General features: G+C 58.3%; 1 protein-coding gene across 1 annotated transcript in view; it reads right to left on the bottom strand.

Moving 5' to 3' along the window:
• The window catches only part of TTYH2 (tweety family member 2), a 37965-nt gene that overhangs the window by 2444 nt on the left and 8999 nt on the right, over positions 1-26522 (bottom strand). The window contains exons 3-13 of the mRNA XM_030295860.2: positions 23616-23727; positions 18546-18766; positions 13970-14065; positions 13328-13400; positions 8811-8880; positions 8501-8556; positions 8114-8206; positions 7728-7820; positions 5797-5939; positions 4929-5114; positions 4340-4418 (exon numbers count right to left, since the gene is read on the bottom strand). Of these exons, the coding sequence (XP_030151720.1) occupies positions 4340-4418; positions 4929-5114; positions 5797-5939; positions 7728-7820; positions 8114-8206; positions 8501-8556; positions 8811-8880; positions 13328-13400; positions 13970-14065; positions 18546-18766; positions 23616-23727 (1222 nt within the window). The remainder of the gene's footprint in view (positions 1-4339; positions 4419-4928; positions 5115-5796; positions 5940-7727; positions 7821-8113; positions 8207-8500; positions 8557-8810; positions 8881-13327; positions 13401-13969; positions 14066-18545; positions 18767-23615; positions 23728-26522) is intronic.

The raw sequence follows: 26522 nt of genomic DNA, 5'->3' as shown, positions 1-26522 counted from the left end.
AGCACCAGGCAGTAACCGTGCAAGAACGAGATGCTATAAAACAGGCAAGACACCTCACACAGCGCATCTCACACACTTGGCCCAACGTTACAAACACCTGGGAGCCTAACAGTTCCTGATGCTCGGGCCACGCCCACCAGTTTTGTTTTGTTTTGTTTTGAGGTAAAACCCACATAACAAAATTAACCACCTTCAAGTGCCACCAGCACTTTTTTTTAGTTTATTTAGTGTTGAGAGAGAGAGAGAGAGAGAGAGACCACACGTGGGGGAGGAGCAGAGAGAGAGAGGGAGACACAGAATCGGAGGCAGGCTCCAGGCTCTGAGCTATCAGCACGGAGCCCGACGCGGGGCTCAAACCTACAAACTGTGAGATCACGACCTGAGCCTGAGCCGAAGTCGGATTCTTAACCCACTGAGTCACCCAGGGGCCCCGCCATCAGCATGTTTTCAAAAAGCTCTTCCAAATGCAGCCAAGTCGGAGAAGCAGTGACCTAACACAAAGTGCGCTCAACGGACGTTCGTTAGCGACTGCTCGGGGAGCACAGGCCTCCAGCTGGGGGGGCGGCGGGGATGGGTGCTGGGGCTCTTTAACCCAGCGGTTCTTAACCATTTCGCAACGTCTAAGACATTTCTGGTCATCACACCTGGGGGGTAGGGAGAGTGGGCAGAGGCCAGGGATGGAGGTAAACATCCTACAGCGCCCAGGACAGCTGCCCCCCACAGAAGGACCCAGCCCGTCAGTAGAGTGGGGGAGGAAGCCTGCTTCAGACTGTGGGGGCTTCTCCAACCTGCAGCCCCAGCTTTCCCCGTGAACCCATTAGAAACGCAGATTTCCCGAATCAGAAACGGGCTGGGCCCAGGATCAGGGCGCCTGGGTGGCTCAGGAGGTTAGGTGTCTGACTTTAGCTTGGGTCATGATCTCACGGTTCCTGAGTTCGAACCCTGTGTCGGGTTCTCAAAGCGCAGAGCCTGCTTTGCATCCTGTCCCCCTCTCTCTTCCCCGCTCCCCTGCTCTCTCTCTCTCAAAAATAAACATTAAAAACAAAAACAAAACAAAAAACAGGCTGGGCCCAGGACCCTGTGTTGCAACATGTCCCCCGGGAGATTCTGATGCACACTCGAGTCTGAGCATCTCCCCCTCGAAGCACTGGTTCCCGAACTTCCTTGATGATAAGGATCACCTGGCTGCTCGATGCACTTGGAACTTCCCAGGTGCCTTCCCTGGACAGTCTGCGTCAGTGAGTCTGGACTGAAGTCCTGGGATCGGTATTTTTCACAATTGCCTGGGTCACTTGTGTCCGTCAAATCGAGGACACGGTGCCTGAGAGGGAAGCAGGGATTCCTGGAAGGTGGAGCCTGGGGAAAGGCACATTTCCAGCCAACGGAACAGGCTGTACCTTCGGCCTGTCTTGCTTGCTATCACCCCGGGTGGTGACATCCCCATCTGTCCCAGAGCTGGAGCTGGCAGAGGGAGGGGTGCATCTATACGTCAAACTCGCCATTAGCCGAGTGCTGATGAATATTTAGAGCAGGCACAGGGGGAGGGCAGGGAGTGGCAGCTGCAAGGTCTATGGGGGTGCACGTCCACACACGCTGGGGGTTCCTAGGTCGGCAGCACCTGTAGATGCCTCCTCGTGCCCCTTGCCACTTGCACGGCAGGAGGTGGGGGTCGAGCTGGGTGGGCTGGGTAGCCAACTCGGCCAAAGCTCTAAGAGGCCCTAAGCAGGTCTTAATTCTAGGGAGGAAGGTGAATTCTGTCCTTGAGCCTTGCAAATAAAGTCAGCCCTTGATTATCTCTGCTAATGGCAGGGAGAGTGGCCCGGATCTTTCAAAACAGAAGGTAATCCCCAAATCATTTTTATTTGGCATCACAGCGCACAGACTAATTCCTCATTCCCAGCAGCAGATCGCCCCTAATTATGTTTCGCTGAGATTACAATTAATATCAATCTGTATTCCTGGGTCTATAGCAGCTGGTAGGAGGAAAAGGAACCCAGGAGGCTTCTGGGTAGAGAAAGCCAGGTTGAGATTTAAATGGTGCCTACTCTGAATGCTGGCTTCCACTAGCCCGCGGTCCCTCCCTGAGGACCCCAGAAGCGAGAGCTAGGCCTGCGTCTAGGGCTGTGCCTAAAAGGACGGCAGGTGAGGTGCTCTGGGCAAAAATAGCAAGGCGGGGCCGTGGGCGGGGCGGGGTTTCTCAATGTCCCAAAAGTGGACATTTGGGGCCGGATCATTCTCTGCTGGGCTGAGCAGCATCCCTGGCCTTTGCCCACTAGGTGGCGGTAGCACCTGCTCCCCTCCCCCACCACCCCCAAGTTGTGACAACCCCAAATGCCTCCTGACAGGCCAGATGTCCCCTGGGGGCAGAACTGCCCCAGGGTGAGCCGCTCAAAGCTATGGTTCAAGTGCCACCTGCTGCACAGGACTCCCTCGGATCCCACACAGCAGCAGGGACAGGTCCCACCTCCAGGTCCCAAAGCACTTGTTACAAGAGCCGCGTTTTTGAGCCCTTCCCGCTGCAGGTTATGCACTTCCTGAAGACCCGGCTGGGTCCCCACCTCTCCCCCGCCGCGCCTCCCCCCCCCCCCCAGAACAGCACTGTGGTTTCCACCGCAAGCACCACCTGTGTTTGGGGCTGACTCGCTGGATATGCGCGTGTGTGAGCACCAGGGCCCGGGCGCGTGTCATTGGCCCCATGTCCTTGGGTCCCCAGCAGCAGCCGCTATAGTTTACAGGCTGGATGGCCCCTACCAAACCCCCTGAATTAAAATGCCTTGTCCAGGGGCGCCTGGGTGGCTCCGTCAGTTGAGCATCCGACATCGGCTCGGGTCATGATCTCACGGTTTGTGAGTTCGAGCCCCGGGTCGGGCTCCCTGCTGTCAGCGTGGAGCCTGCTTGGGGGATCGTCTGTCCCCCACTCTCTCTGCCCCTCCTCCGCCTTGCACACGCTTTCTCTCTCTCTCTCAAAAAATAAACATTAAAAAAATAAGTAAATGCCCTCTCCAGCCAAGTGGAGGCAAGGGGCACTTTAACGGACACCGGGCTCAAGAACTGTGCTGCAACCCCACCCATCACAGACTTCCGGCCTTGCTTTCCACTCGCCACCCCGGCCCCCCATCTCTTACAGATGCCGCAGCTTGTGGAGAAGGTGGCGGCGGGAGGGAGGAGGCGGGACGGTGGAGAGTAGGGGTGGAGCGAGCGGCGCCCTCTTAGAGCATCTACGCACCACACAGACACGCGTTTACAGTGACTGAGTCCTCCAACGCCCGCCACCACCGTGGGGTGTGTGCTATTATCATGCCCATTCTACGGGTGGGGAAACTGAGGCACATAGAGGCGAAGTGCCTGTCTAAGGCCACAGAGGTCAGAAGCAGTGAGCTGGTGTGAACCCGGGCATCTGGCACAGGAGTCTGTGTCCTTGGATTCCACGGTCTACTGGCTCTACTCGAAGCGATCTATCTGTCTCAGCCAGGATTCCTGCGGCCCCCACACTTCTCTGGGAGAGGACAGAGCCTTTTCTTTCCAATATGCACCCCCTCGCGCCACAGGCTCCTTTCCCGATGCTGAGTCTCGGTCCCTTGGCTGGAAGCGGGCGTGGGCCAGAGGCCCAGGCCCCACTCAGGTACCAGCTGAGCGGGGTTAAGGAAGGCTGGTGTCCCAGACATTGCACCGAGGGGCTCCACCCCGCAGCCCACGGTGAAAGGCTAAACACCATCGGAGAGCAGAACAATTTCCTTGGAGCAGAAAGGGACGCTCTCTCTTACATTATTTCGTTCAGCAAACTTATCGCTGCAAATTATTTCTCTGTCCCTTTGAGATGCATATAAACCTTTTTAAGGGCTAAACCAGGCTCTTGCCAGCTTTGCAATCCAGGAATGTTTTCTTAAGAGCCCGACGCGGGGCTTGGACTCACAAAAACCAGGCTCTTGCCAGCTTTGCAATCCATTCTTAAGGGCCTGGGAGCCACCTCTTTGGAAGGTAACCATCAAGGACTGCCCCCATCTCCGTGGCAATGAGCGACGCTGAGGGCCACCCTAACTGGCATCCATTCGGGATGGACTAGTGTGACAGAGGCGCTGTGCGGTCCTCTTGCCTGGGGACAAGCGTGCACGGGGGTGAGGCTGTCTGGCTACATGGGGATGAGCTTTCCGTCTTTGCAGTCTTTAGCAGATTGCCATCGATGTGCATGGCAGTCCGGGTTTAATGCTTACTTAGTAACAAAATTGTTTCACTTTTTCTACCTTCGGGGAGGGGATTCACCAGGTTGAGGGGAGGTCTTATCTGTCATCACTTCCCCAACAAGGGCCTAGCTCTGACTTGGCCCGGGAGCCCAGGTTACCGTGGGAGGAGGGGAGCCTCTTCCGATGAGCGGAACGTTCTCGTAGCGTGGGTTACCGCCGAAGAGCATGGCCTGGTTCCTGCGGGCCGAGAGGACAGCTCAGGACGGGGAGGTGCGGGGGTGGGGGCGGGGGCGCTCGGATTTCTCCAGGAGGGGCCCGCGGGTGTGCATGTGCAAGCACGGGGTGGAAATGGACCTGGGGGAACTGTGGGCAGGAATATAAGGGAAAGAGCCCTCAGAGAGGCCCAGGGGAGAAGCCGTGGGTGGGGCACCAGGGGCCAGGAGCAGCGTGGCCCGGAGAAAGGCAGCTTCTGAGCCCTGCGATCTGCCCTGAGGGCAAGGCTTGGCATCTACAGGGGTGCACGTGTACTGGGGTGCCTAGATGGCCCTCGGGGGCCTTCCCACCAGGCACCCTCTGGCTGCAGCCGGGGGACCACGGCTGGCCTTGGATGCCTTCCTCCCAACCCGGTTCTCTGGTACCCAAATGTGCTCCAGATCCAGCTCCCCTAGGGCTGGGGCGGGGGGCGGGGTGGCGGTGCTGCCCCAGCCGCGACGTGTCGAGACATGTACGGGGGGAGCCCTGCCGTACATGTATTCCGAGACCGGGGCGTTGGAGACGGTCTGTGCCGGGGGCTGCAGGCTGGTCTGGCTGCCCAGGCCGCTGCTGTAGCTGCAGAAGCTTCGAAGCTGCCCCCGAGGGGGGTTGTGAGCGGCGATGCGTCGGGCCTGGGGGTTGAAAGGGTCGTCACCGTCGATGTCATCATAGTCTCTGTCCCTAGAACGACATACAGGACACGGCCGGCCGTGAGGGCCTGGACTCGGAGGCAGCGGGGTCCCGGCCGGCTTCCCAGGCTTCGCTCCCAGGACCCTCTCTCGCCACACGCGTGTCTCCCTCACGTTCCCGAAACACACGGTCTTCAGGCCTGCCTCACACAGATCACTCCACCTGTTCCCAGCTTCACATCCACCTCCTCCAGGCAGCCCGCCATGCTGACCCCGTCACACTGACCCTCCCTGCCCTGCTTCCTTTTGTCCGATCTGCCCACAGGCACTGAAACACCTCATCTCTATCTGCTTCGTGAAAATGTAGGTGCCCCACTACCGGGGCTATAATCTACCCTTCTGGGTATTTTGGAAGCGCCCCTCCAGCACCCAGAGCCCTCATGATCTCACGTCACAAAGCCCTTCAGAGGAAGAGAGGACGAGGAAGGGGCGCCAGGTGGGGGTATGACACTGTCACCATGCTCTCGGCTCCGCTCCTGCCCCGGGCCCTTGGAACCTCCTTTTGGGGGTCTGTCTGGACTCTCAGGGAAGCTTCTGCAGAAATCCAGCCAGCCTGTTGGGGCTGAATGCCCGGAACCCCTGCGGCCTTCGTTCGGCCCAGGTTATCGGCTCTGGGCTCAGTCACAGAGCAGAGCCTCCCGCGGGCTCCCCCAAGAAGCCCCCTGGCAGCCCACCTGGTGGTAAAGTGCTTCCAGGCCCGCGGCCCCGCGCAGATCATGGTGGAAAAGGCCAGGGCGGCCAGGAGGGAGAAGAGGCCGAGGTAGAGCAAGCCCTCGATGCCGTCGTAGCAGATGCCAGCAAGGGCGTCCAGGTAGTCCTGGAGGAGGAGGGACACGTTGCTGGAAGGCGGGTCAGGGCACGCCTGGGGTCTGAGCCCACTTCTGGTGGCCCCTCTCCCCAAGCCTCGGCCGGGGATCGTCTCTATCCCGGGCGCTTTTTGTACAGCCACTAAGGGTCCACACTCTGGAGCCCGACAGAAGGGCTTTTGGGGTTCACTCCATAAGCGTCTGCTGACCGCCTACTGGGTGCTAGGCACGCGAGGGTCGGGGTCGGCTCTGAGCAAGACAGACACGGCTGCAGGGCGGGAGAGCCAGAAGACAGGAGACATTTACGCTAAGACCAGCATGGCCAGAAGGAGTGGACTGTGCCTTGAGCAGATGGGGGAAGGGGGCACGGGTGACATGTTCGGGAAAGAGGAAAAAGGGCCAGAAGGAGACGGGATGGGGCGGCGCGGGGGGGGGGGGGGGCCAGTTCCCGCTAGGCCTTGCAGGCAAGTGAGGAGCTTGCTTTTTATCAGTAGGTGACGAGATGCGAGAGAAGGGACGCGACCCAACTTGCTTTTTACAAAGACCACTGTGGTTGCTGTGTGTGAAAGGTCATGGAAGGTCAGGGGGTGAGAAAAGGCTGGAGACCAGTTAGGAGGCCACAGCTGTCACCCAGGGGAGCAGGGCGGTGCTTGGGTCGTGGCAGAATCGGGGAGGGAGAGAGAAGTGGACGGGTGCAAACCCATACTTGAGAGTCTAGATGCTAGGATTTGCTGAGGGATTGGATGTGGGTGGGAGGGAGAGAGGGTACGTGCCAACGTCCAAACCCAAGCCCTTGACCTAACAGCCTGGAACCTTCAGTGAGCCACTTTACAAATACACACGCATATAGGGGTGCCTGGGGGGGCTCAGTCGGTTAAGTGTCCGACTTTGGCTCAGGTCATGATCTCACAGTTCGTGGGTTCCGGTCCCACGTCGCGCTCTGTGCTGACGGCTCGGAGCCTGGAGCCCGCTTCGGATTCTGTGTCTCCCTCTCTCTCTGCCCCTCCCTGCTCGCACTCTGTCCCTCTGGCTCTCTCAAAAGTACATAAACATTTTAAAAAAAGATATCCATATATAAATATCTATCTGTCCGCATATGCACAGTTTCCTTTTCTATAAGACTGCCCACAAAATAACACGTATTTGACAATTTTTTTTTTTTTTTTTTTTTTTTTGAGACAGAGAGAGACAGAGCATGAACGGGGGAGGGTCAGAGAGAGGGAGACACAGAATCCGAAACAGGCTCCAGGCTCTGAGCTGTCAGCACAGAGCCCGACGCGGGGCTCAAACTCACGGACCGCGAGATCGTGACCTGAGCCGAAGTCGGCCGCTTAACCGACTGAGCCACCCAGGCGCCCCCGTATTTGACAATGTTAACCGTGACAACCGAATGGCTTATGGGTACAGACTGTACGGAACAAGGGTGCGCAGAATCAAGGGCTCACTACATGGAGCTGTGATCGTTATACGACTCTCCGTGCTAAATCCATATGGAATGTGAGAAGTGTCCACACACCCTGGCTTAGTGCTTGGGGGGAGGGGAGCTCACCGCCCCCCCCCCCCCCCCAGAGTGTTCCCTGCATTCGGAGCTGTGTGATATGCCAAGTTCTTGGAGAGGCAACCCTGGAAATGAGCAAAGAATGTTCACTTGCAGCCGGGGAGATGGACGGTTGACCAGATGGCCAGGGAGTCTGGCCGATGGAGAGTCTCTACGGGCTGCTCTCTGGGAGAACGTGGCCGGCGGGGGTGCCCCATCTTGCTTGCCACCCAGGGCCCGCCCCCCCCCCCCCCCCAAGCACCTTGTGCAGCCCTCGGCAATCCAGCATGGCTGTCAGCTGGTGAAGGCCGGACTCCGACGAGTTCAACAGGAGCTGGATTCCGAGCAGGTCTTTCTGAAGCAGGAAGAGGCAAACACACAGACAGGCAGAGAGACGGAGAATGAGCAGTGGGGGAGGGCTTGTGGATAAAACCTCAGAGAGCGGCGTGTGCAAAGAGGCCTTTAGAACCAGAGGGAGGAGGGGGACTAGACCCCTGGAGAGGGGAGCGCTCTCCACAGCCTGGCTCTGCAAAGCCATGGGGTCCAGGAGGGGTGAGGTAGAGCGGGGAGGAGGGGAGAAGGGTTGTCGGGGTCCAGCTGGGGCTCCCCCTGTTCCGGCACGGATCCCGGGGGAGGCAGCCGCCTTACCTCCGCCGTGGGGAAGAGGGGCACGGCAAACTGTAGCAGACCAGCCACCTGTATCTGCATGGTGGTGAGCGAGCGCTGGAAGATGGTCAGTGCCTGGCCAGGAGAGACCGCAGCCCTGCCGTGAGACTTCCCTTCCCAGGCGCTGTTCCCCAGCAGTCCTGCCCCCTAGCGTCCCTGATCCCGGCCCTTCCCCTCATCCCTCAGGTTTCGCGGGAGCAGCACGGTCCCCTGGCTTCCTGCTACTCAAGGCGTGGTCCTCGGATAAGCGGCATCGGCCTCGCAATGAAGCCAAAAGCACACAGCCACCTACATCTTACTGGTCGGTGTTGGGGCTTGGGGTCAAGGGGGGGCGGTAGGCAGGGCGAGGACGGGGCTGGGTGGGCATACCTGTTGGAAGGGGCTGCTTACGCTCTGACTGCAATATAGGTAGTAACGGGTCACCTCTGCAAGGCAAAGGCGTCGGCGTCAGGCAGGAGCTCACAGGTGACCGGACCGTCATCCATCCTCAGTGGCCAAGCCAACCCCCAAACCCCCAAAGGAGGGCGCTTCTATGAAATGGCCCAGAGGTCCAGCTGGACCTGAGGTTGGGGGGTGGGGAAGGGTAGGGAACTACAGGGCCGAAAGGTACGGTTCGCCGTAGGCCTGGTCTGAGTATTTAGAGCCACTCTTGACAACACAGGGCCCGAGAGGGGGTTACCTGTGCGGATGTGGTCCTCTGTGATGTTCAGGATGAAGGTGTCGGGAGCTGAGCAGAAGTCACTGGTGCCCTGAGCCAGAGAGAGACGGGAGGGTGGAGGAAAGTTACGACACCGGGGTCCCGGCTGGAGTCAGGCACCCTCGGCCCCAGCCGCTCGGACCCCTCCGCTCAGTCCTGGGTGGAAAGCAACAGGCAGGAGCCAACTTCCCTGGGCCTGAAGCCTGGCTCTGTCCCTTCCTAGCTCGGTAAGTCTGGACAAGTGACTTACTCTTTCTGTGTCTCAGCTGCCTCGTCAATAACACGGAGAGAAAAATGCTATGCACCTTAAGAATTAATCTATGTAAAACACCCCGGGTGTTTAATGACCCTGGCTTGGTCGTTAAGCGTCTGACTTGGCCCAGGCCGTGCAGCGTTGGTAGCATAGTGGTGAGCATAGCTGCCTTCCATTAAGCATCTGACTTTGGCCCGGGGCCACGACGTCACAGTTCGTGAGTTCGAGCCCCGCTTCGGGTGAGCCCCACTTCTCTCTCCCTCCCTCTTGCTCTCTCTGCCCCTCATCCACTTGCACCCTCTCTCTCAAAAAATTAAAATCGATCCATCAATCCAACACCCAGAAAAGTGACTGGCGGACAGCCAGCACTTGGCATTGTTACTGCTCTTTATTTCTCAGTGCCTGGGATGGACCCGAGGGGTCCGTGAACCTGCAAGACGTGTGATGGGGAGTTCCTGCACCACGGCCATTGCTGACCTCTGTTGTAGTTTTGCCTTGCTGTTACTAAGCCCCACATGCTTTCGGGGTGTCAATCTACGAAGCGTCCCCCGGACTCTCTTCCTAAAGGATTCTGTTGGCATCGGATCCACCTCTGAGCCTTTGGGTGCGGGTTCTGCTCAGGATAAGATGTGAAGGGGGGGGACGGAGAGTTAGACTACGGGGCTCCAGGCTCTGCCACTGACGAACCCGAGGGCCTGGGCCCCCCAGCATGGCCCGGAGAGGTGACCGCTAAGGGCCCACGGACTGTTGGGGGCCGGCCGGGGGCCCTGGGAGAGGGAGCGGCCAGGATGGCATCCTCTGAGCCAGGCCTTTCCCAGGTCCAGCCTGGGGGTACGGTGGAGCATTGGGTAAAGGAGGCCTCCCCTCTTATAGAGCAGTCAGAGTAAGCTCTGGTCCTCCAACCTGTTCTAGGGGCTCCCCGGCTCCAGGAAGTGCTCCCCGAGCAGGGACCCATCCCCACGGCCCCCGCACTGCTGGTGCCCTGCCCTCCTTCAGGAGCAGCCGCAAGCTGGGGCTTCTTCGTTCATTCATTCACAGAGTCGATAACTACGTACAAAGCACCTATCAGATGCCCTGTGCTGCTAACACTAGGCATGAGTATAGTGGCCAACTGCATCGTGGTATTTACAGGCTTTGGGTAGGGGTTGGGAAATAAGGTGCCCCTTTACGTTTTTTTTTTCTTAATGTTTATTCATTTTTGAGAGAGACAGAGCGCAAGCAGGGGAAAGAGAGAGAGACGGAGACACAGGATCTGAAGCAGCCTCCAGACTCTCAGCTGTCAGCAGAGAGCCCGACGCCGGGCTCGAACCCACGAACCGTAAGATCATGATGTGAGCCGAAGTCCGACGTTCAACGGACTAAGCCCCCCAGGCGCTTCTAGATGCCCCTTTAGATACGGAGCTTCCACAAGGACACATCTGTACATGCCCACGTGCTCATGTGCCCACACACAGCCACGTGCTCAGGACCCTGGGAGAATTAACTCTATATGCAAATCACTAATACGTATCAATCAGACTGATTTATTACTACCAATCAGAGCCACAGCACCAGCAGGCCAGGGGGCACCCCTACCCGGTCACTGGAGTGGCAAAGAGGGAGGAGCCAGACCTGAGTGGGGGATGGGAGGCCTTGGGAAAGAGAGAGTGAGGCTGCCATCTTGGCCTGGGTCACCTCTGCCCCGTGCAAAAATATGGGATCCAAAGGGGGACAGGAGGCCCCCTCCCAGCCCACTCAGGCCTGCCTGCTCTTCAGACCCGAGTGAGGATTCAACTTTCCTGTCCAAGGAGACAAAGGCCCACACGTGCGTTATTCACACAGTGGGGATGGGGTGGGGGGAGGCAGGGGGCACTGGGCATGGGTGGGGACTGAGCACCGGAGAAGCCCAGTGTCCAGCCCCGTTGAGGCAGCTCTGGAGAGCACAGGTGACGGTCTGAAGGAGTCCCCCGGTGCCCCTCGCCTGATGACACAAATGCACAGCAAAGCAACGGTGGCTACTGCTTACTGAACATTTCCTGTACGCCCCCCCCCCCCCGCCGGGGGTTAACCAGCCCTTCTCCTCCTCTGGAGCGAGTGCTATCCCTTCTCCCCATTCCACACTCGAGGAAGCTGAGGTCTGGGGAGCTTCAGTAACTTTCCCAGGGGTCCTGTTGGGAAGGGGTGAGGGGGGGCCGGCCTCCCCCGGGGTGGCGGGATTGGCAGGGAGTGTTCTGCTCAGCGGCCCGCTGGCGTCACCCAAAGCCCAGAGCTCAGTTCCCCCAAATTCTACTCTGAGCAGGTTCTCGGGGGGGTGGGGGTGGGCGTGGGCAGAGCTCCTTCCTGAGGGAGGTCCTCTCTCGGGGACAGGGAAGGGACGGGGAGGGAGGCGCTCGGCAGGGTCTGTCCTCGGCCCCAATGGCTCAGAGAAAGGCGGCCTCCCGGGGCAGGGCAGCGGGACCACACAAAGGCTCCCACAACAGCCTGCCTCCCTCGCATCACCCTGCTTCCCATTACCATGCAGCAGGGCCCACAGCCCGCTCAAAGGCGCATTCAGCTCCCTCACAGCACTCCCTCACACAGGCCTGACTCAACAATTGGGGAAATGGCCTTTCTCACCAGAACTGGCAGCCCAGGGCGCCCAGCTGGGGGATTAAACCGCCTCTGGTCTCCCCGAACACTGAAGCCCAGTGCCAGGGAGAAGCCCCCGCTGGGAGGGAGCTGTCCCCCAAAGGGCAGCTCATGGCGGCAAGATGGAAGCTTCCGCTGCTTCCAGAAGGCAGAGGCTGCCCAAGGGGCAGCATGGGCCCCCGGAAAGCCTGCCTTCTGCAGTCTCCCCGTGCTTACAGTTGTCCCTGGAGGAGAGGCTGTCGGCCAGGCAGCTGTGCATGTGGCTCGGGCCAACAGCCACTCCCCTGGACTATGTACCCGCTCAGCTCCTGAGGACATCAGAATGCTCTGAAGCAGGACCTGGGCCCTCCTATCCTGCCCTTCCCTGCATCTGGAGGGGACCCGGCCCTCGGGACCTAGGCTCCCATCTGCTTTTTCTCTCTCATGCCCAAAGTGGACACTGCATGGTGGGGGCAGGGAACAAAACAGGAGACACGCACCTCCTCTCCCTTCCGGACAAGCTCTGCCAGAAGTTGCTATGAGCTAAGCAGCACCAGGGGCCATTCATACTGTGGGCATCACGGCGGCGAAATGCCCAAAGCCAGAACGACTAGCCGGCCCCCAAGTCCCTGGGCAAGGCGTGAGTCTGGGGAGAGCGCCCGTGACCATTCTTTTATCCCCAGGTAGCTAGGGCAGTACAGACGCAGGTCAGGGCCTTAGTTTGTGGCCCCTGAATCAGGCAGGGATTCCCTGAAATCCCCCCGTCAATCCTGCCTGCCCCCCCCCCCAACTCTCACACTTATACACACACACATACACACACACACACAGACAGCAATGCACCTCCATGGCATCCGTTCACACGAGGTCACAGTGATCTGCCTACAAGTCTTTCTTCTGCAGGCTGAGACCATGTCAAGAGCAAACATCATGTCCTCCTGGTCTCTGCATCCCTGGGCACCTGGCACGAGATGCCACAGAGCCAGAAAGTTGGTGAACGAATGATTCATGCGCACAGCTTAAATTGAGCGTTAGGTGTGTTTAAAGACCAAGCATACCTACACAGGAAGCTTCCCCTACCTTGTGTGTTTCTTTTTAGACGTTTTCAGGCACCGCATCCAGAAACATACACCATTGTGTTTTAGGCTGTGTGTGCGAGTTCAAGGCAACGGGCCGGAAGGCAAGCTAAATGCCACATTCCACATTCCCGATGCCCAGGGAAGCTGGCCAAGCAGTGTGCTTCTGAGGCCGGAGGCTTCTCCAGCCTGAGGTTGAGATCCCGCCCATCCCCACCAGACCCGGTTAGTTCTTCACACCCAGAGAGGTCGCCTGGCCATCCCAGCTTGGCCTTACTAGCAGCGGCTGGGATGCTGGAATGGGCCAGTGGGGCGGGAAAGGGATCAGGCATCTTATCTTGGTTCTGCCCCTAAAGGCCTCATGACCTTGGGTGAGCCTCTTCCTTTCTCTGGGCCTCCGTCCCCCCGGGAAGGGCAAGGGGGCCGGTGAGGACGATCCAAGCTCACTCAGTTCAGGGATTCTGGGTCAGGGACAGAGAGCAGAAGCTGGCCCCGCCCTGGGGGCTCTGGGCACGACACATCAACATGCCACCAGACAGACAGTCCTGGTCGGACCACCCACCTCCCCCCAACCCCGAACTCACCACTGCTGCAGCCGTGTCGGCTGCCAAGGACGTCCAGCTGAGGAGCAGAGCCAGCACCCCGCAGCACAGCATCCTGGGAGAGGCACAGGCACAGGCTGGCGGGCGGGAACACTGAGGGCTGTCACCCCACCAACCTCCAGTGCCCTTCCTCCTCGCCACCATCCTGTCGGCCCTGAAACTCTTGCAGTGGCCTCTAATACCAGCCCGCTGACTGCTGGGAGAGAGGCATGGAGGCCGGACCCCTGGGCCGAACAGGGGACCCCTAAGCCCCCCCACCCCCGACAAATTGCCCCTGGCCAGCAGCAGAGTACGAGCCGTGAGGACACAAGCTACGAGGAGGTGTTGGTTAGAGACGGCAGAGGCTCTAAGGCTTGGGCCGCGTTCCTTCAGCTGTTCAGCAGACAGACCCAGGGACGGAGGGGGCCCAGGGAGGAAAGCCCAGTCCTCACTCCGTGTCCAGATGGTAAGTCAGTGGCTGCTGTCTCCCTCGACTGGGGGCTGAGGAGGGGTCGGAAGGTGGCTTCAGGTTCTTGCTCCCCACCACACCCTCCGAGGCCGGCCAGGCCCCCATCTCTCTCAGACGGTGGCACCGTCACCCCTGATGCTTGCCCGGCTCTCTGGCCCACAGACGGGGATACTCACGAGGCCAAGAGTCCCCTGGAGCGCCTGGCCAGTCCCAGGCAGGCGACGAGGCAGATGAGCAGGTCCAGGATGAAGAGGAGGAGGTAGGAAAGCCATCTGGGTGGACGGGTTGGGACGGTCAGGGGGAGGTACCACCCCACCAGGGTCACCCCACCTGGTGCCTAATGGAGAAGCCTGCACGGCAACCCCGAGGCCCCCCCCCCCACAAATTGCCCCGGGCCAGCGGCAGAGCACGAGGCTGTGCCCCCTACCCTGGATAGGAAGCACCAGTGTGCGCAGCAGATGGGCTTTTCAGGGGCTCCCGGGGCTGCACCCCCCAATTCTCCCTGGACAAAGGGGCCACCCTCCCCCGCCCAGGCCGAGGATCTAAACCAGCACTGACAGCCAGAACTTTCTGCAGTGATGGACACGTTCAATCTCTGCACTGCCCACTGTATCTGCCCCTGCCCACGCATGCCTCCAGGGAACTCGAGATATGGTTTGGGCAGTGGAGGAGACTCATTTCTAACCTTAGCTGCTTTTGATTAAATTATATCCCAGCGAGAAGCCCCTCGCTGGACAAGGCAGGTCGCCATGGTCTCCCTGCAGCCCCCCAGCAGGCACGTCTTTGGACCCCGGTTCCTGCTGCTTCGAGAACTCTCACCAGTGTCAGATCACAGCTAACATTTATGTCCACAGATCTAAGAAAGCCGCTAAGATGCTGCTTCTGTGATGAGGGCTCAGCCTGGCTTCCCATCGTCCCAGCGGCCTGGGATGCACCACTTAGCACAGTTAGGTTCATGTAAGCAATATTTGTGCCATACCCTGGGTTTAGTGCCAGGGGTGCCTGAGGCGGGGGGCTCATTTCTAGACCACCAGGGAGCTTAGCAGGGGGCAAGGGAGCCCCAGGCCGGGTCATCCCAGGGCACCCCTCACTCCTCAGGCCTTTTGCTCCCACCCAGGGCTGCACTGATGGGGACAGGCAGTCACACACCATTTGGGAGACCCTGACAAGCTGCCTCCCTCCTTTAAGACTCAGTTTCCAAACCTTTACTGCTGGAACCTTCGTCTCTCAGGGCTGGATGAAAAATTAAATGCTCACTAGGGGCGCCTGGGGGGCTCAGTCGGTTGAGCGTCCAACTTCGGCTCAGGTCATGATCTCACAGTTCGTGGGTTCGAGCCCCGCCTCGGGCTCTGTGCTGATGGCTCAGAGCCTGCAGCCTGTTTCAGATTCTGTGTCTCCCTCTCTCTCTGCCCCTCCCCTGCTCACACTGTCTCTCTCTCTCTCTAAAATAAATAAAACATTAAAAAAAATTTAAATGCTCACTAAATGCAAAGGTTAATAAGGCATGTCATTGAGGGATTTCAAAGTCCCCGTTTTCCTGCTTCTCCAAAGCATGGGCTGAGGAATCCAGAGCGTCCAAAGTCCAAAGGCACTGATCCAATCCTAAGCAGAGCCCCCTAGTTCCTTTCGCTTCCAAACAGGATCCCAAGGGGGTCCTTACAACCGAGCGCCAGCCTCACCTAGCAACTGAGGGACAGACAGAAGGGGCTTCTCCAAGCCCCTGCAGCGGGAACGCTTTTGATCATTATTTCTCTTGATGCAACAGGCAGATAAACTCATGGACCCCCTCCTCTCCAGCAATGATTTGCTGCTTCACCAGCACCGCCAGGAGGCTGAGAACCCGTGTGAAGCATAGGTGGGAGCGGACGGAGCTGGAAGAAAGTGACAGTGGCTTCCAGAGGGAGGAGAGAGCATGCTGAGGCCACCAGGCAGCCAAGGGCACTTCTTCCCGCCTCTGGGAGTGGAGGCTGAGTGCCGAGAAAGGGGGCTAATCAAGACCCCTGACTCCCTGCACAGAGATGTACTGCAGCCTCCGGGTCTCCCAGGACTGGAGCTGGGGTTTTGGAGCAAGTGCAGGGCCCTCCCTCCACCAACGAGCCAGTTTCCTGAGAGTCAGGACAGGAAGGAATCTCAGGAACGTCACATGTGAGGACCCCATTCTGCAGATTGGAAAGCAGACAGAGGCCCGCAGGAGGAGAGCCTGGCCCAGGAATTCTGGACTCTCCACATCTGTGAGTCTCCCCGCAAGAGACATGGCCAGGCACCTCTCAACATCCTGGTTTCATGTTTCAGTCCTAAAGGTTTCTTATTACCTCTCTCCCTGCTCTGCACATCAGCGGAAATCAGGTTAGGATCGCTTCTGTCACCCTCCATGATCGTGTTTCAATGTGTTTTCTCTGTATCCGCACCTCGTGTTGTAAGGAATTCCTGGAAATAGCTCTGTGGGGCGGATGTGTTTTCCCAGAGGAGCCCAGCGGTGATCCGGGATGTGTTTCTAACCAAGAACTTGGCTCTGGAAGGAGCTACCCGGGCCCTTACTCCCAGAGCTCTCCCGGACCCGGCCTCCGCTGATGCCTTGGTCACACCCCTTATAAGCCTCTCGAAGAGACTTGGCTTTTTATGGTCTCCGATACTTGGCCAGGCTGTGGCTACAAGTGCTAAAAAATATTTGCTTAGCTGGATGGCTGTGCTTTAGAACCATCTGGAAAGAGAAGATGGGGAGTCTGTTCAGAGGAGAACGCTGGTTAGGTCGAGGAATACGTCCTCTGTTCCAGGGAAGTTGAGGCAAGGGAAGAAATGGGCAAAGAGCAGGTGAAGGAAGGGACAGAACACGATGGTTTCCGGGGGCCATGCACGGGTGCTAACCTTGGACTAGGCCTTTTCCACCTCAGCCTGAGCAAGGGGGCTGGGGATCGGGGGTTAGAGGGGACCCTTCGGTCACCCACACCGATGATGATAAGCTTCATCATCATCTTTTCTCCCTTTTTAATGAAATCGTCTTAAAAAGAAGCCTCTTTTGATACGTAAACTCTGACTTATTTCATCTTTGTCGTTGCCGAATGCCCACACGAGGCCCTTGGGTGTACAAGGTCCTGTTGCATATCCACTCACAGAGAACGGCAGGGTCAAAGTGGACACCCGCTTTCCACCTGCCCCCGAACCCTCCTGACCAAGGTTCCAAACGTTCGGACAATGAATGGCCCTCAGGTCACGGGACTAATCGGATGCCGCTGTTTTAGGTCACGGGTCGCAGCCAAGGCCTTAAGAGTCGGGAGGTTTCTGTGGCTTGGGAGAATGGCAGTTTTGGATGTGAGGAAAAAAAAAAAAATCGGAGGGAAGCTGGATCCGTGATATTCTGGGGATGCAGGGGCTGGATGGGTTGCAGGGATGAGTGGCGAGCGCCAGCGGGGGCTGGGGACTTCATGCGTTTCCGTTGACAAGGTCTGGCTTTATCCTACCCCAGGGGAAGGGAGAGCCCTGGACTGGAGATTCCGCCAGAAGCATATCCTCTGTGTTCTTACTAGTCAGTCCGGGGTGGGACTTTCTCATAAAGGAGAAATGAATCCAGAAAACCGGTGTAAATTGTGCAACGGGGCGGCGGGTAAAGGCTCTGACCTAATGCCTTGAGGGGGAACCAACACATTTGGGGGGGGGGGGTGGATCCCAAGAGCTGCTGTTTGCTCTTCAGGACTCATTTATTCATGTCGACCCAGGGGCTCCCGCCGTGCAAGGTGCTGGGCCCTGGCGGCATGGCGAGGCGCACTTTGTGAGTGGAAGACTCGGGCGGGGAGCTACCCAACGCCAAGACTGCCGCCTCCTTCCTTGGCTCTCCCCAGAGTGACCTTCACTAGATGCTGCACGTAGAGGGAGGCAGCCGGTCCCTGGTCAGCTGGCCTGTGTCCAGTGCCTTCACTCGGGATGGGGTCTGGGAGGCAGGGGAGACACAGACGGACGCCCCAAGGTTAGATGACGTAGGTATGAGTTTGTACAGCTGGGTGTGGCCAAGGTGGGGTGCTGCCCCTCAGCCCCCCATCCCTCGGGTTCTGCATTAGTGAAGCTAGGGCATCTCTGCCTTTGCTAAGAAGTTGCCATGAGCGGGGGGCGCCTGGGTGGCTCAGTCGCTTAGGCGGTCGACTTTGGTTCAAGTCAATGATCTCACAGTTCGTGAGTTCGAGCCCCACGTCGGGGCTCAGAGCCTGGAGCCTGCTTCGGATTCTGTGTCTCCCCCTCTCTCTACCCCTCCCCTGCTCACGCTCTGTATCTCTCTGTCTCTCAATAATAAATGAACGTTAAAAAAAATTTTTTTTAAAAAAAGAGAAGTTGCCATGAGGGGAAGCTCTATGCAGGCGGATAGGCCACCGTCTCCCTGACCCCCTGCACCCCTGTGGCTGAGTCTGCGGGTGTAGGGAAGCCTGCTCCAGAAACCCTGGCCGGCGAGGAACCTATAAAGCCCTTACGTCTTACCCAGCACCAGCCATGGAGAATGCTGGTCCCGGAGGAGTCCCTGGAGGCCAGGCCCAGCCTCCAGCGCTGGATCCTGGCACTTCACGGCCCCTTTGCCCCTTTCTGGGCCTCTGGGCCTGCCCACATAAGGAGCGTGCTTTACATGACCACCACTCAGCACCAACACCCCTCCGATTTCAGTCATGGCTTCTTGAGGCCTTCGGGTGGGGAGTCCCCGCCTGGCCCCCAAATGCAGGCTGGGCTGAAGGAAGACGCACGGCCCCCGCTGCCCACCCCCTGGCCCCTCACCTGTAGTACTCCACGTAGCCGGTCTCGTCGGCCAGCTCGGTCAGCTCTGCGGTGACCTCCCTCCACGCCGGCAGCCCCGACAGCTGGACGATGATGTTGCCCGCCATCTGCTGCATGAACTTCAGCGTCTGGATATAATCACCCCGGGCAGCCAAGATCTCACTGAGCCGAGCTAGGTGCTGCTCTAGGTCTGCCTCCATCTTCTGGGTGGTTCCGGATACCTGGGGAGGGGCCGGGGTTGTTAAGTCTGGCCTCCTCGGGTGGGAGGAAGCTGGAGAGGTAACAACTATCCTGACACGAGCAGGAGGGCAGAGGCCCCGATCCCCCCCACCCCCCAGCCAGCCCTCACGTCCCTCCATCTGCCAGGGGAGGGGAGGCCCAACCTGGCCTTAACCAGGCCCCGGGCTCCCAGATGGGGAAACAAACAGGAGAGCCTGTTTCGCTTCCTTGCAGATTCTCTTAAATCTTTGAACATCTTGGAGGATCAATTCTTTTTTTTTAGACTGAGGAATAGAATATTTCACTGAAAAATTCCTCTGTTGCTACCTGACTTCTTGTTCGTACAGTCGGATCTCTAAACGCCTCACAAGAGGAAGGCTTTGTCGTGGGACCCAGCAACAGCTCCCCGGGTGTCCTGGGCCCGCATGAAGGCAGAACAATAGCACTTTGAAATGACACAGACGGACCGATCCTGCCTCCGAAGAGCCTGGCCAAGCGACAGGGGGAAATCGGGGCCCGCTCTGAGGGCTCGCACACCCGCCCCTGCTGCGGCCGTCCAGCCAGGTGGACGGACAGGTTCCCTCTCTCGGCTGGGCCGCGAGGGCCCGGGGCTGAGTGGACCCTGCAGGAACAGCTTTCTTTCCAAAGGCACAGAGGGAAGGGCGATGGCACTGAACTGTCCTTGGCTTTCAAACGAGAAGCACAGATAGGGTCTGGCTCAAACAGCCCGGACTCAGGGTTCCCGCTGGACCCGGGGACGCAGCCTGGGGACCCCGAGCTCGCCCCCGCAAGCCTGCTCTGAGCCCGCGTGCCAGTGTCAGGGGGAAAACTCTCCTGTGGAAACTGGCTGGCCAAACCAACGAGCAGAACGGGCTGGAGGGTGGAGTGTGTGCTAATCCTCCCGGGGCCGCCTCAGCTCCCCCAGGTCTGGAAGGAAGATAAAATGCCAGCAGAGGGGGCAGAAGCTTCCCAGAGGGAAGGCCCATTAGGTAACACTCCTGGCCACCAGCGGTGGGGCAACTTTGTGGGGCAACTTTGAGGCTTTTCGCATCTGCACTGCTCCATGAGCTCCGGGTTCCAGAAAAGAGAATGGCCCTCTTTGTTCCCCTTTGTTTTGTTTTTCAACGTCAGCGGCTTGTTCCATTTTCCGGCTCGCTCTCCGTTCTTACAAGTTGGGTAAGGACTAAGAGGTACCAGACGGCAGAGGTAGTCTAGGTTGGGCAGTTTATAGCTTCACACGGAAGAAAAAAAGACATACAAGCAGATTCTCTAACTCTCGCCCTAATAAACTCTCCGTTTCAATTCAGTAAGATCCGTGTCCAAAAGGCACCATTACTAAGTGCCAAGATTAGGATATGCTTTATATTCCTACATGATAGAAAACCGGCTTTAGAGCAAAGGGCTGCTAAAAATGATCTGTAAACTTTTTCTGTAAGATAATTTTTTTTCTCCTTCCATAGCTCCGTAGCTTTAACTTCTTGATTTCTTAAATCTCTTCTTGGCAAAAGACAAAAGCCGGGAAAACATCTGCCAGGCCCCTCGCTTCCCTCCTGATGTCCTCCCGAAGATAACAACAATAAAAAAATTAAAACCACAATGTTGACCTGCTTACAGCCCTGCCCCCTCCCCGTTCCCCACTCCACTCCACTCCTCCTCCATCCCCCGGCTTCAGAGGGTGACATGAGAGCTCCCAAGGGACAGGGACCAGGGATGTCCCGGAGTTGGGACAGAGTTCTCCCCCACCCCGGTGACGAGCTCTGTGAACAACAGGGGACGGATGGCTCAGCTCCCTGGGCTGGGCTGGGGTTGGGGCAAGCAAGCGGGTGTACCCCCAGACGGCGGAACAGTCGTCCCTGGCCCAAGTGCCGGCTGGGTGATCAGATGCAAATTCTCACCCTTGTGCCAGACCTACAAAATCAGAAACTCTGGGGAAGGGCCCAGCAATCTGTGTTTATCAGGCACTCAAGTTTGAAAACCTCCAGAGGGGAGGAAGCTTCCCTGCTTAATGAGGTTTTCTAGAAGGGCAGCCGCATCAGGGGGCAGAGGGGTACAGCCTCTGCAGGTGGCCACGAGGGCCCCCCGTCTCAGATCCTGAAGGGAGGGGCTGAGACCAGAACACCTGGGTGCAGGTTCTGGTTCCAAACACACTAGCTTCAAACCCTGTGCCCCGGATTCCTCACCCAGCAGCTGCCATGGGCTTGCTGGGGCTCTAAGGAGACAGCCCAGAGCGGCCACACTGGCCACTGGAACGGGTGCCTTAAGTCTGAATTGGCCAAGCTCATGGGGCCCTTATTTTAAACTGAGACTCTGAGGGGTCAGAGGTGTGCCTGGTCCCCTGGGTGAGTCGCTGGAGCTCAGGCTCCCTTCACTGGAGGAGAGGAGGTAGATGAGGGGCACTGGACGAGAGAGAGGAACCCCCTGACCGGCACTCGCAAATGACCTTTTCTGACCACCCCCCAAATCAAAATGTGCGGCTGACCCAGAACCCTGCCAGGCCTGCCTGAGCCTTGAGCTGCGGCCCCCACCCACTGGGGTCCTCAGAGTGGAAGGGTGCAGGGGTGGGACTTCCGATCCAGGAAAGCCCTGAAGGGCTCATCTTGCTCTGGCCCGGTTCTGGCTGCCTGACCTGTCCTCGGAGTCCTGCCCTCCCCACTCCCACTCACCCAAGCCTCCTCTCTCCTTCACAGTGATTACAGGCACATATATAATTACAGTAATTATAATAATGGCACTCATTATCATAGTCACCCCATCTGGGGGGACTTTGTAGATTACCGGGCACTTTCATCAACATTATCGCATTGAACACCATTTCCCTGATGTAGGCCTTCATCCCTTGGATCTGGGGAGCCCTCCAAAAGCCGCTGCTTCCCTTGCAACCCTTGGGACCCAGTATGTGGGGTGCCTACCCTGAGGCCCAAACCAGCCTCACAGGCCCTGGCAAGGGCCCAGAGCCCTGCCTTTCCACCAGGGCCCCCTGTGGGCTCACCCAGTGGAGGCAGGAGGTGGTCCTGGGCAGGATAGAGGCAGCTCCCAGCTGGCTGGACCATCACAAAACCCTGGGGCTCCTGACCTCAACTTTTAGACATGGTGCATAGAAGAGGGGCTGACGTCCAGGGACACACAGAACCCTTCCCTTTGGGAACATGGGGGAGTTTGGAGACGTGGGGCTCGCTGTGGAATGTCCAAATCTGGCCTGGAGACTCAGCCCTCGGGGCAGATGGGCCAGCCTAGGAGCTTGTTCCCAGCTCCTTTTGTGTGTATATTCTCATCTTATGGGACAGGAAGAACTCAGCCTTTCCCATCAGGATGGCCCTGGCCCTGGCATTCTCGATCTCAGTCCCGGGCGGGGGGAGACAGGGGCCATTCCTTATGATGGGCACTGGTCAACTAGTGCAGGTCATGTCTCTGGGGCTTCCCCGGGCAAGGGACTCTCTTTTTGGGGCTGGGTTCCTCCTCTAGGGGGAACTGGTGCTGTGGGTGGAGAGAGAGGGGGAGGCAGAGCCTAGAGGCAGTAACCACGGAGGCCCTTCCCCGCTAGGGTAAAGGTGGGGTGGGGGGCCCAGAAAGTGAGGACCCCTCCATGCCTCTCGGCCGGCCAGGCTGTGTGCGGCCTCAAGGCTGCCCTCAGCCCCACATCCCAGCTGCCCACCTTCGCCCCACAGAGCTGCCTCTGCCCCATGTCTGGACGACTCAGTCTTCCAGGGATGGGTTCTGGTGGATGCAAGGGGTAGATGGACAGGCGCTGCAGGACAGGTGGGTCCTGGTCTGGCGTGTGACCCTCAGCTCCCCAGAAGGGCTCTCTCTGAGGCCAGAGCCACGCCAGCAGCCTTCCTGGGCGCTGTCTCTTTAAGGGGCACCACCCACCCCCTGCCAAGGGCTGCTGAGGGATTAAGGTCTTAGAGGAGCTTAGGGAGAAGGAGCGGGCAATGAGGTCGAACCCTCTTCCAGAATTGGGTCCCAGGGCAATGTCCAAATGCTCTGGCTGGGGCTGGACTTTGTGGCTAAGGCTGCCCAAAGACACGACCTGGCTGTTGGCTGAGGTCACCCCTCTGCAGGGGACATGGTCCAGAGGGGACTGGGAACAGTGGGGATGTCCAGGGACTGGCTTCCCTGAAAACTGTCCTTTGGTTTTCTACCGGAGCCTGGCTCCTAGGGGCACGGGGCTCCCTGGAAACCGGCCCAAACACCTACCTGCTGCTTACAGCAGAGGTGACAAGCACTTGGAGGCCAGGGGGTCAAGGCCAGTGTTTGAGAAAACCCCGATCCCGTGGCTCGGCCTCTCACTCAGGCCAGGGGCCCAGCAGAGTGGCTGTGGCCCTAAAATTCCGACCCCTCCTCTGGCAGCCCACCCCATCCTCCACCCTGAGCCCCAGCTGGACGCCAGAGCCCGGAGGACACCTCGTCTTCCCACCCCTCGGGGTGCTTCACTTGGTTTTGAAGCGTTTCACACCTTGACATCTTCTGGACCTCGCGGTGCCCCGTATGGAGCGTTTGAACTGAACATCAAACACCATGGGGCTGATTGTCCACGTTCAGGCTCCCCTTGGACAAACGGGGAAGTGGTCAGCCCTCCGGAAGTGGAGAGGATTGGAGTCCACGGCCATCTCCGTGTCCTCCCAGGACCCGGTCAGCCTTTCTCCTTTTGTCCTCACCACCCCTCCCTGCCCGAAGAGCAGAAATTGCCTGTTTACTCCCAGCAGAACCAAACGCAGCCCCAAGGGGTGTCCGCTCCACCCCCCCTCCCGACCCCCGAGCCAAGCTGGCCGGGCCGTGACTGGGGCCCTTGTTCTGAGCACGCTGACCTCACGGGCTGCGCCCGGCCCGGCTAGTGCTGCCCGTGAGCCTTACCAGTGCATCTATCCCCGAGAAGGTGTGGTTCGCGTTGTCCAGGGAGTAGATCAGCTGGTACACCCCGTCATTGGTCTCGCTGTTTCCATAGAAACCGACGCCCACCGCGGCACTATAGGCGAGACCCCAAACAGAGTCAGAGGTGACACCCAGAAGAGAAAGTTTTTTGTTTTGTTTTTTCAAGCACAGTATTTTTTAGAGCGGTTTTCGAGTCACAGCAAAGTCGAGCAGAGGTACAGAGATTTCCCACATCCCCCGTGCCATTGAGAACACCTGCACGGACACGTCATTATCACCCAGCGTCCACGGCTTACCCTAGGGACCACTCTGGGTCTGGAACATTCTGTGGGTTTGGACAAACGTATGACACGCATCCACCGTGACGGTATCCTACAGACCGGTTTTGCTGCCCTAAAAATCTGTGCTCCACCTATCCCGCCCTCCCTCCCCGGCCACCCTGATCTTTTCCCTGTCTCCACAGCTTTGCCTTTCCCGGAATGTCATATGGTTGGAATCAAACGGTCTGCATCCGCTTCAGACTGGCTCCTTTCACGCAGTGCTATGCATTTAAGGTTCCTCCACGTCTTTTCGTGGCTTGATAGCTCATTTCTTTTTAGTGCTGAGTGACAGTCCAGTGTCTGGATTTACCCATTCACCTACGCGAGGGTACCTTGGCTGCATCCAAGTTTTGGCGATTACCAACACAGCTGCTGTGAACAGCCGTGGAAAGCAGGTTTTTGAGTAAGGAGCTCTTTCCTCCCCAGGGAGGGAGGGGAGGGAGTTCCGGCAGGTGAGGGAGACGGGGGTGAAGGTTCACGGCCACCTTGTCCCTGGCCTGGCTGACCAGCTCTATAGTACATTTCCTTCAGGCAGAGAATACTACTGCTGTCTTCAATCCAGCAGCTCCAAAGCGGGGAAGGCTGCTGGCCTGGCCCTAGGGATTCTGCTGCTCCCCAGGTGACTGTCATAGGGAGGCTCGGGGGACCCCTGAGGTCTCTCCTGAAACCTCCAGGAGCTGGGCCTCCCTCCCACCATCCTCTACCCTTTCCCCCTGCTTCCCCACAGCACCCATGGGGCCGCCTGCCATACTGAAACCTTCCAGCTGGTAGAAAGTTCCTTCTGACATGAAGCTGCAGCCCACATCCTCACACCGCGCACCCGCTGGTTCTCGACTGTCCTGGGGGGCGGCCCGGGAAAAGCCTCCAATTCTGCAAGACGCCCCTCCGCCCCTCGGGCATCAGAATGTGGCTCCGTGTCGTGTCACCTCTTCCCTCCTGCTCTCCAGGTCAGACATGTGCCCTCCAGACCCCGGCCCACATCATCACCGTCCACCAGGTTCAACCCCTCCAACCGGTCACCGGCGCTCCTAACCACGGCCTGTGGGTGAGGCACCCACGGCCAGGTGTCCGCTCGGTTCCGAGCGCCCGGGGGGCTAAGCCCCGGCAGCCCCCCTCTCCCCACCGCCGACCCCACAGCCTACGACCCCCCCCACCGGATCAAGCCTGCTCTCCCCTCCTGCCTGTGGCGCCGCTCTGATTTTCGTTTTGTTTTAAGCAAAAGCAGAACTTTCAATCTGTCCTTGTGAAACCGCATCTAGTTGGTTTTGATCCAACATTCCAGCCGGGACACATCATCTCAAATCTCGCCTACGTCACGTGCCGGACTTCGTCCGACCTGAGCCACTGGGGGTTCACTGTGCAGCCTCCGAGATCTCACCCAGAACAAACACTACCTCTGGGGGGGGGGGGGGCGGGAGATGAATGCACATGGGCACGCACTTACGTGTTTTCTTTTCTCCTTAAAGAGGAAGGATCTAGGGAGACTTCACAGAAACCTCCTCCCAGGGCGGGCTCAGCCACGAGCTCAGTGTTTCTCGGAAAGTGGCTCGTGGACCACGGGACAGAATCACCTGGAGCGCCTGTTAGAAGTGCAGGTAAGGGGCGCCCACCCTGCGCCCACCGTGTCAGTGTGCTGTGAGCATGTGCATTTATTTGACAGCGAAGTCCCTACCGCTTCCTCTGTGTCTCACACACACACACACACACACACACACACACACACACACGCACACGCTGGCCACGGTTTGCTGTCCCGCTGTGTGTTCCGTTCATTCAACCGCACGTTCAACCAGCTTTCATTCCAGTTCACTGCACTTAGGGGCGCCTAGGGGGCTCAGTCGGTTCAGCATCCGACTTCGGCTCAGGTCATGATCTCACGGTTCGTAAGTTCGAGCCCCCGCGTCGGGCTCTGGGCTGACAGCTCAGAGCGTGGAGCCTGCTTCCGATTCTGTGTCTCCCTCTCTCTCTGCCCCTCCCCTTGGGCTCTGTCTGTATCTCTCAAAAAATAAATAAACATTAAAAAAATTTTTTTTTTTAATTTTTATTATGCTCGGAAAAATACCTTTTGTTTGCCCCTTGCGTTTCTAACTTTCTCCTTTAGTCACCTGCGTCATGATCTAGTGTTTTCTGGGGATTTGGCCTGAAGCCAACACCTTTCCATCTCTTGCTCTGTTTTGGGGACTGGAGGTATTCTACTTCTCCGCCTTCTCCTAGTCCGGATTTGTTGGAGCTGGCCCAGGAGGGCACCTGGTCTTCAAGACCAGAAATGGCCCTGGCTGTTTAACGAGGGCCTCCCAGCTCCCGCCAGGTGTCATGGGTCCTGCCTGGGCCACGCGGACCATTCTGCTCGAGGAAAGAGACAGAATAAATGCGATGATGGCCCTGCCTATCTTTCCCAGCTATAAAATTACTGTCTCCCAAACAGAAAAACACAAGGAGCTCTCCTCATACCCCTTTTGACGTTTTGGGAACCTGCTGCTGGTACTTTCTTCTATGGATTGAATCTCCTCTCTTCTCCAGGATCCTTACTGTCAGAGCTCAACACAACATCTCCCGCCCAATCCCCCCC

The sequence above is a fragment of the Lynx canadensis genome, chromosome E1 (assembly GCF_007474595.2).
Source record: "Lynx canadensis isolate LIC74 chromosome E1, mLynCan4.pri.v2, whole genome shotgun sequence".
In the NCBI taxonomy this organism is placed as follows: domain Eukaryota; kingdom Metazoa; phylum Chordata; class Mammalia; order Carnivora; family Felidae; genus Lynx; species Lynx canadensis.
Note: the sequence above shows the minus strand (reverse complement) of the source record. Positions and strands in the feature narration are given on the sequence as shown.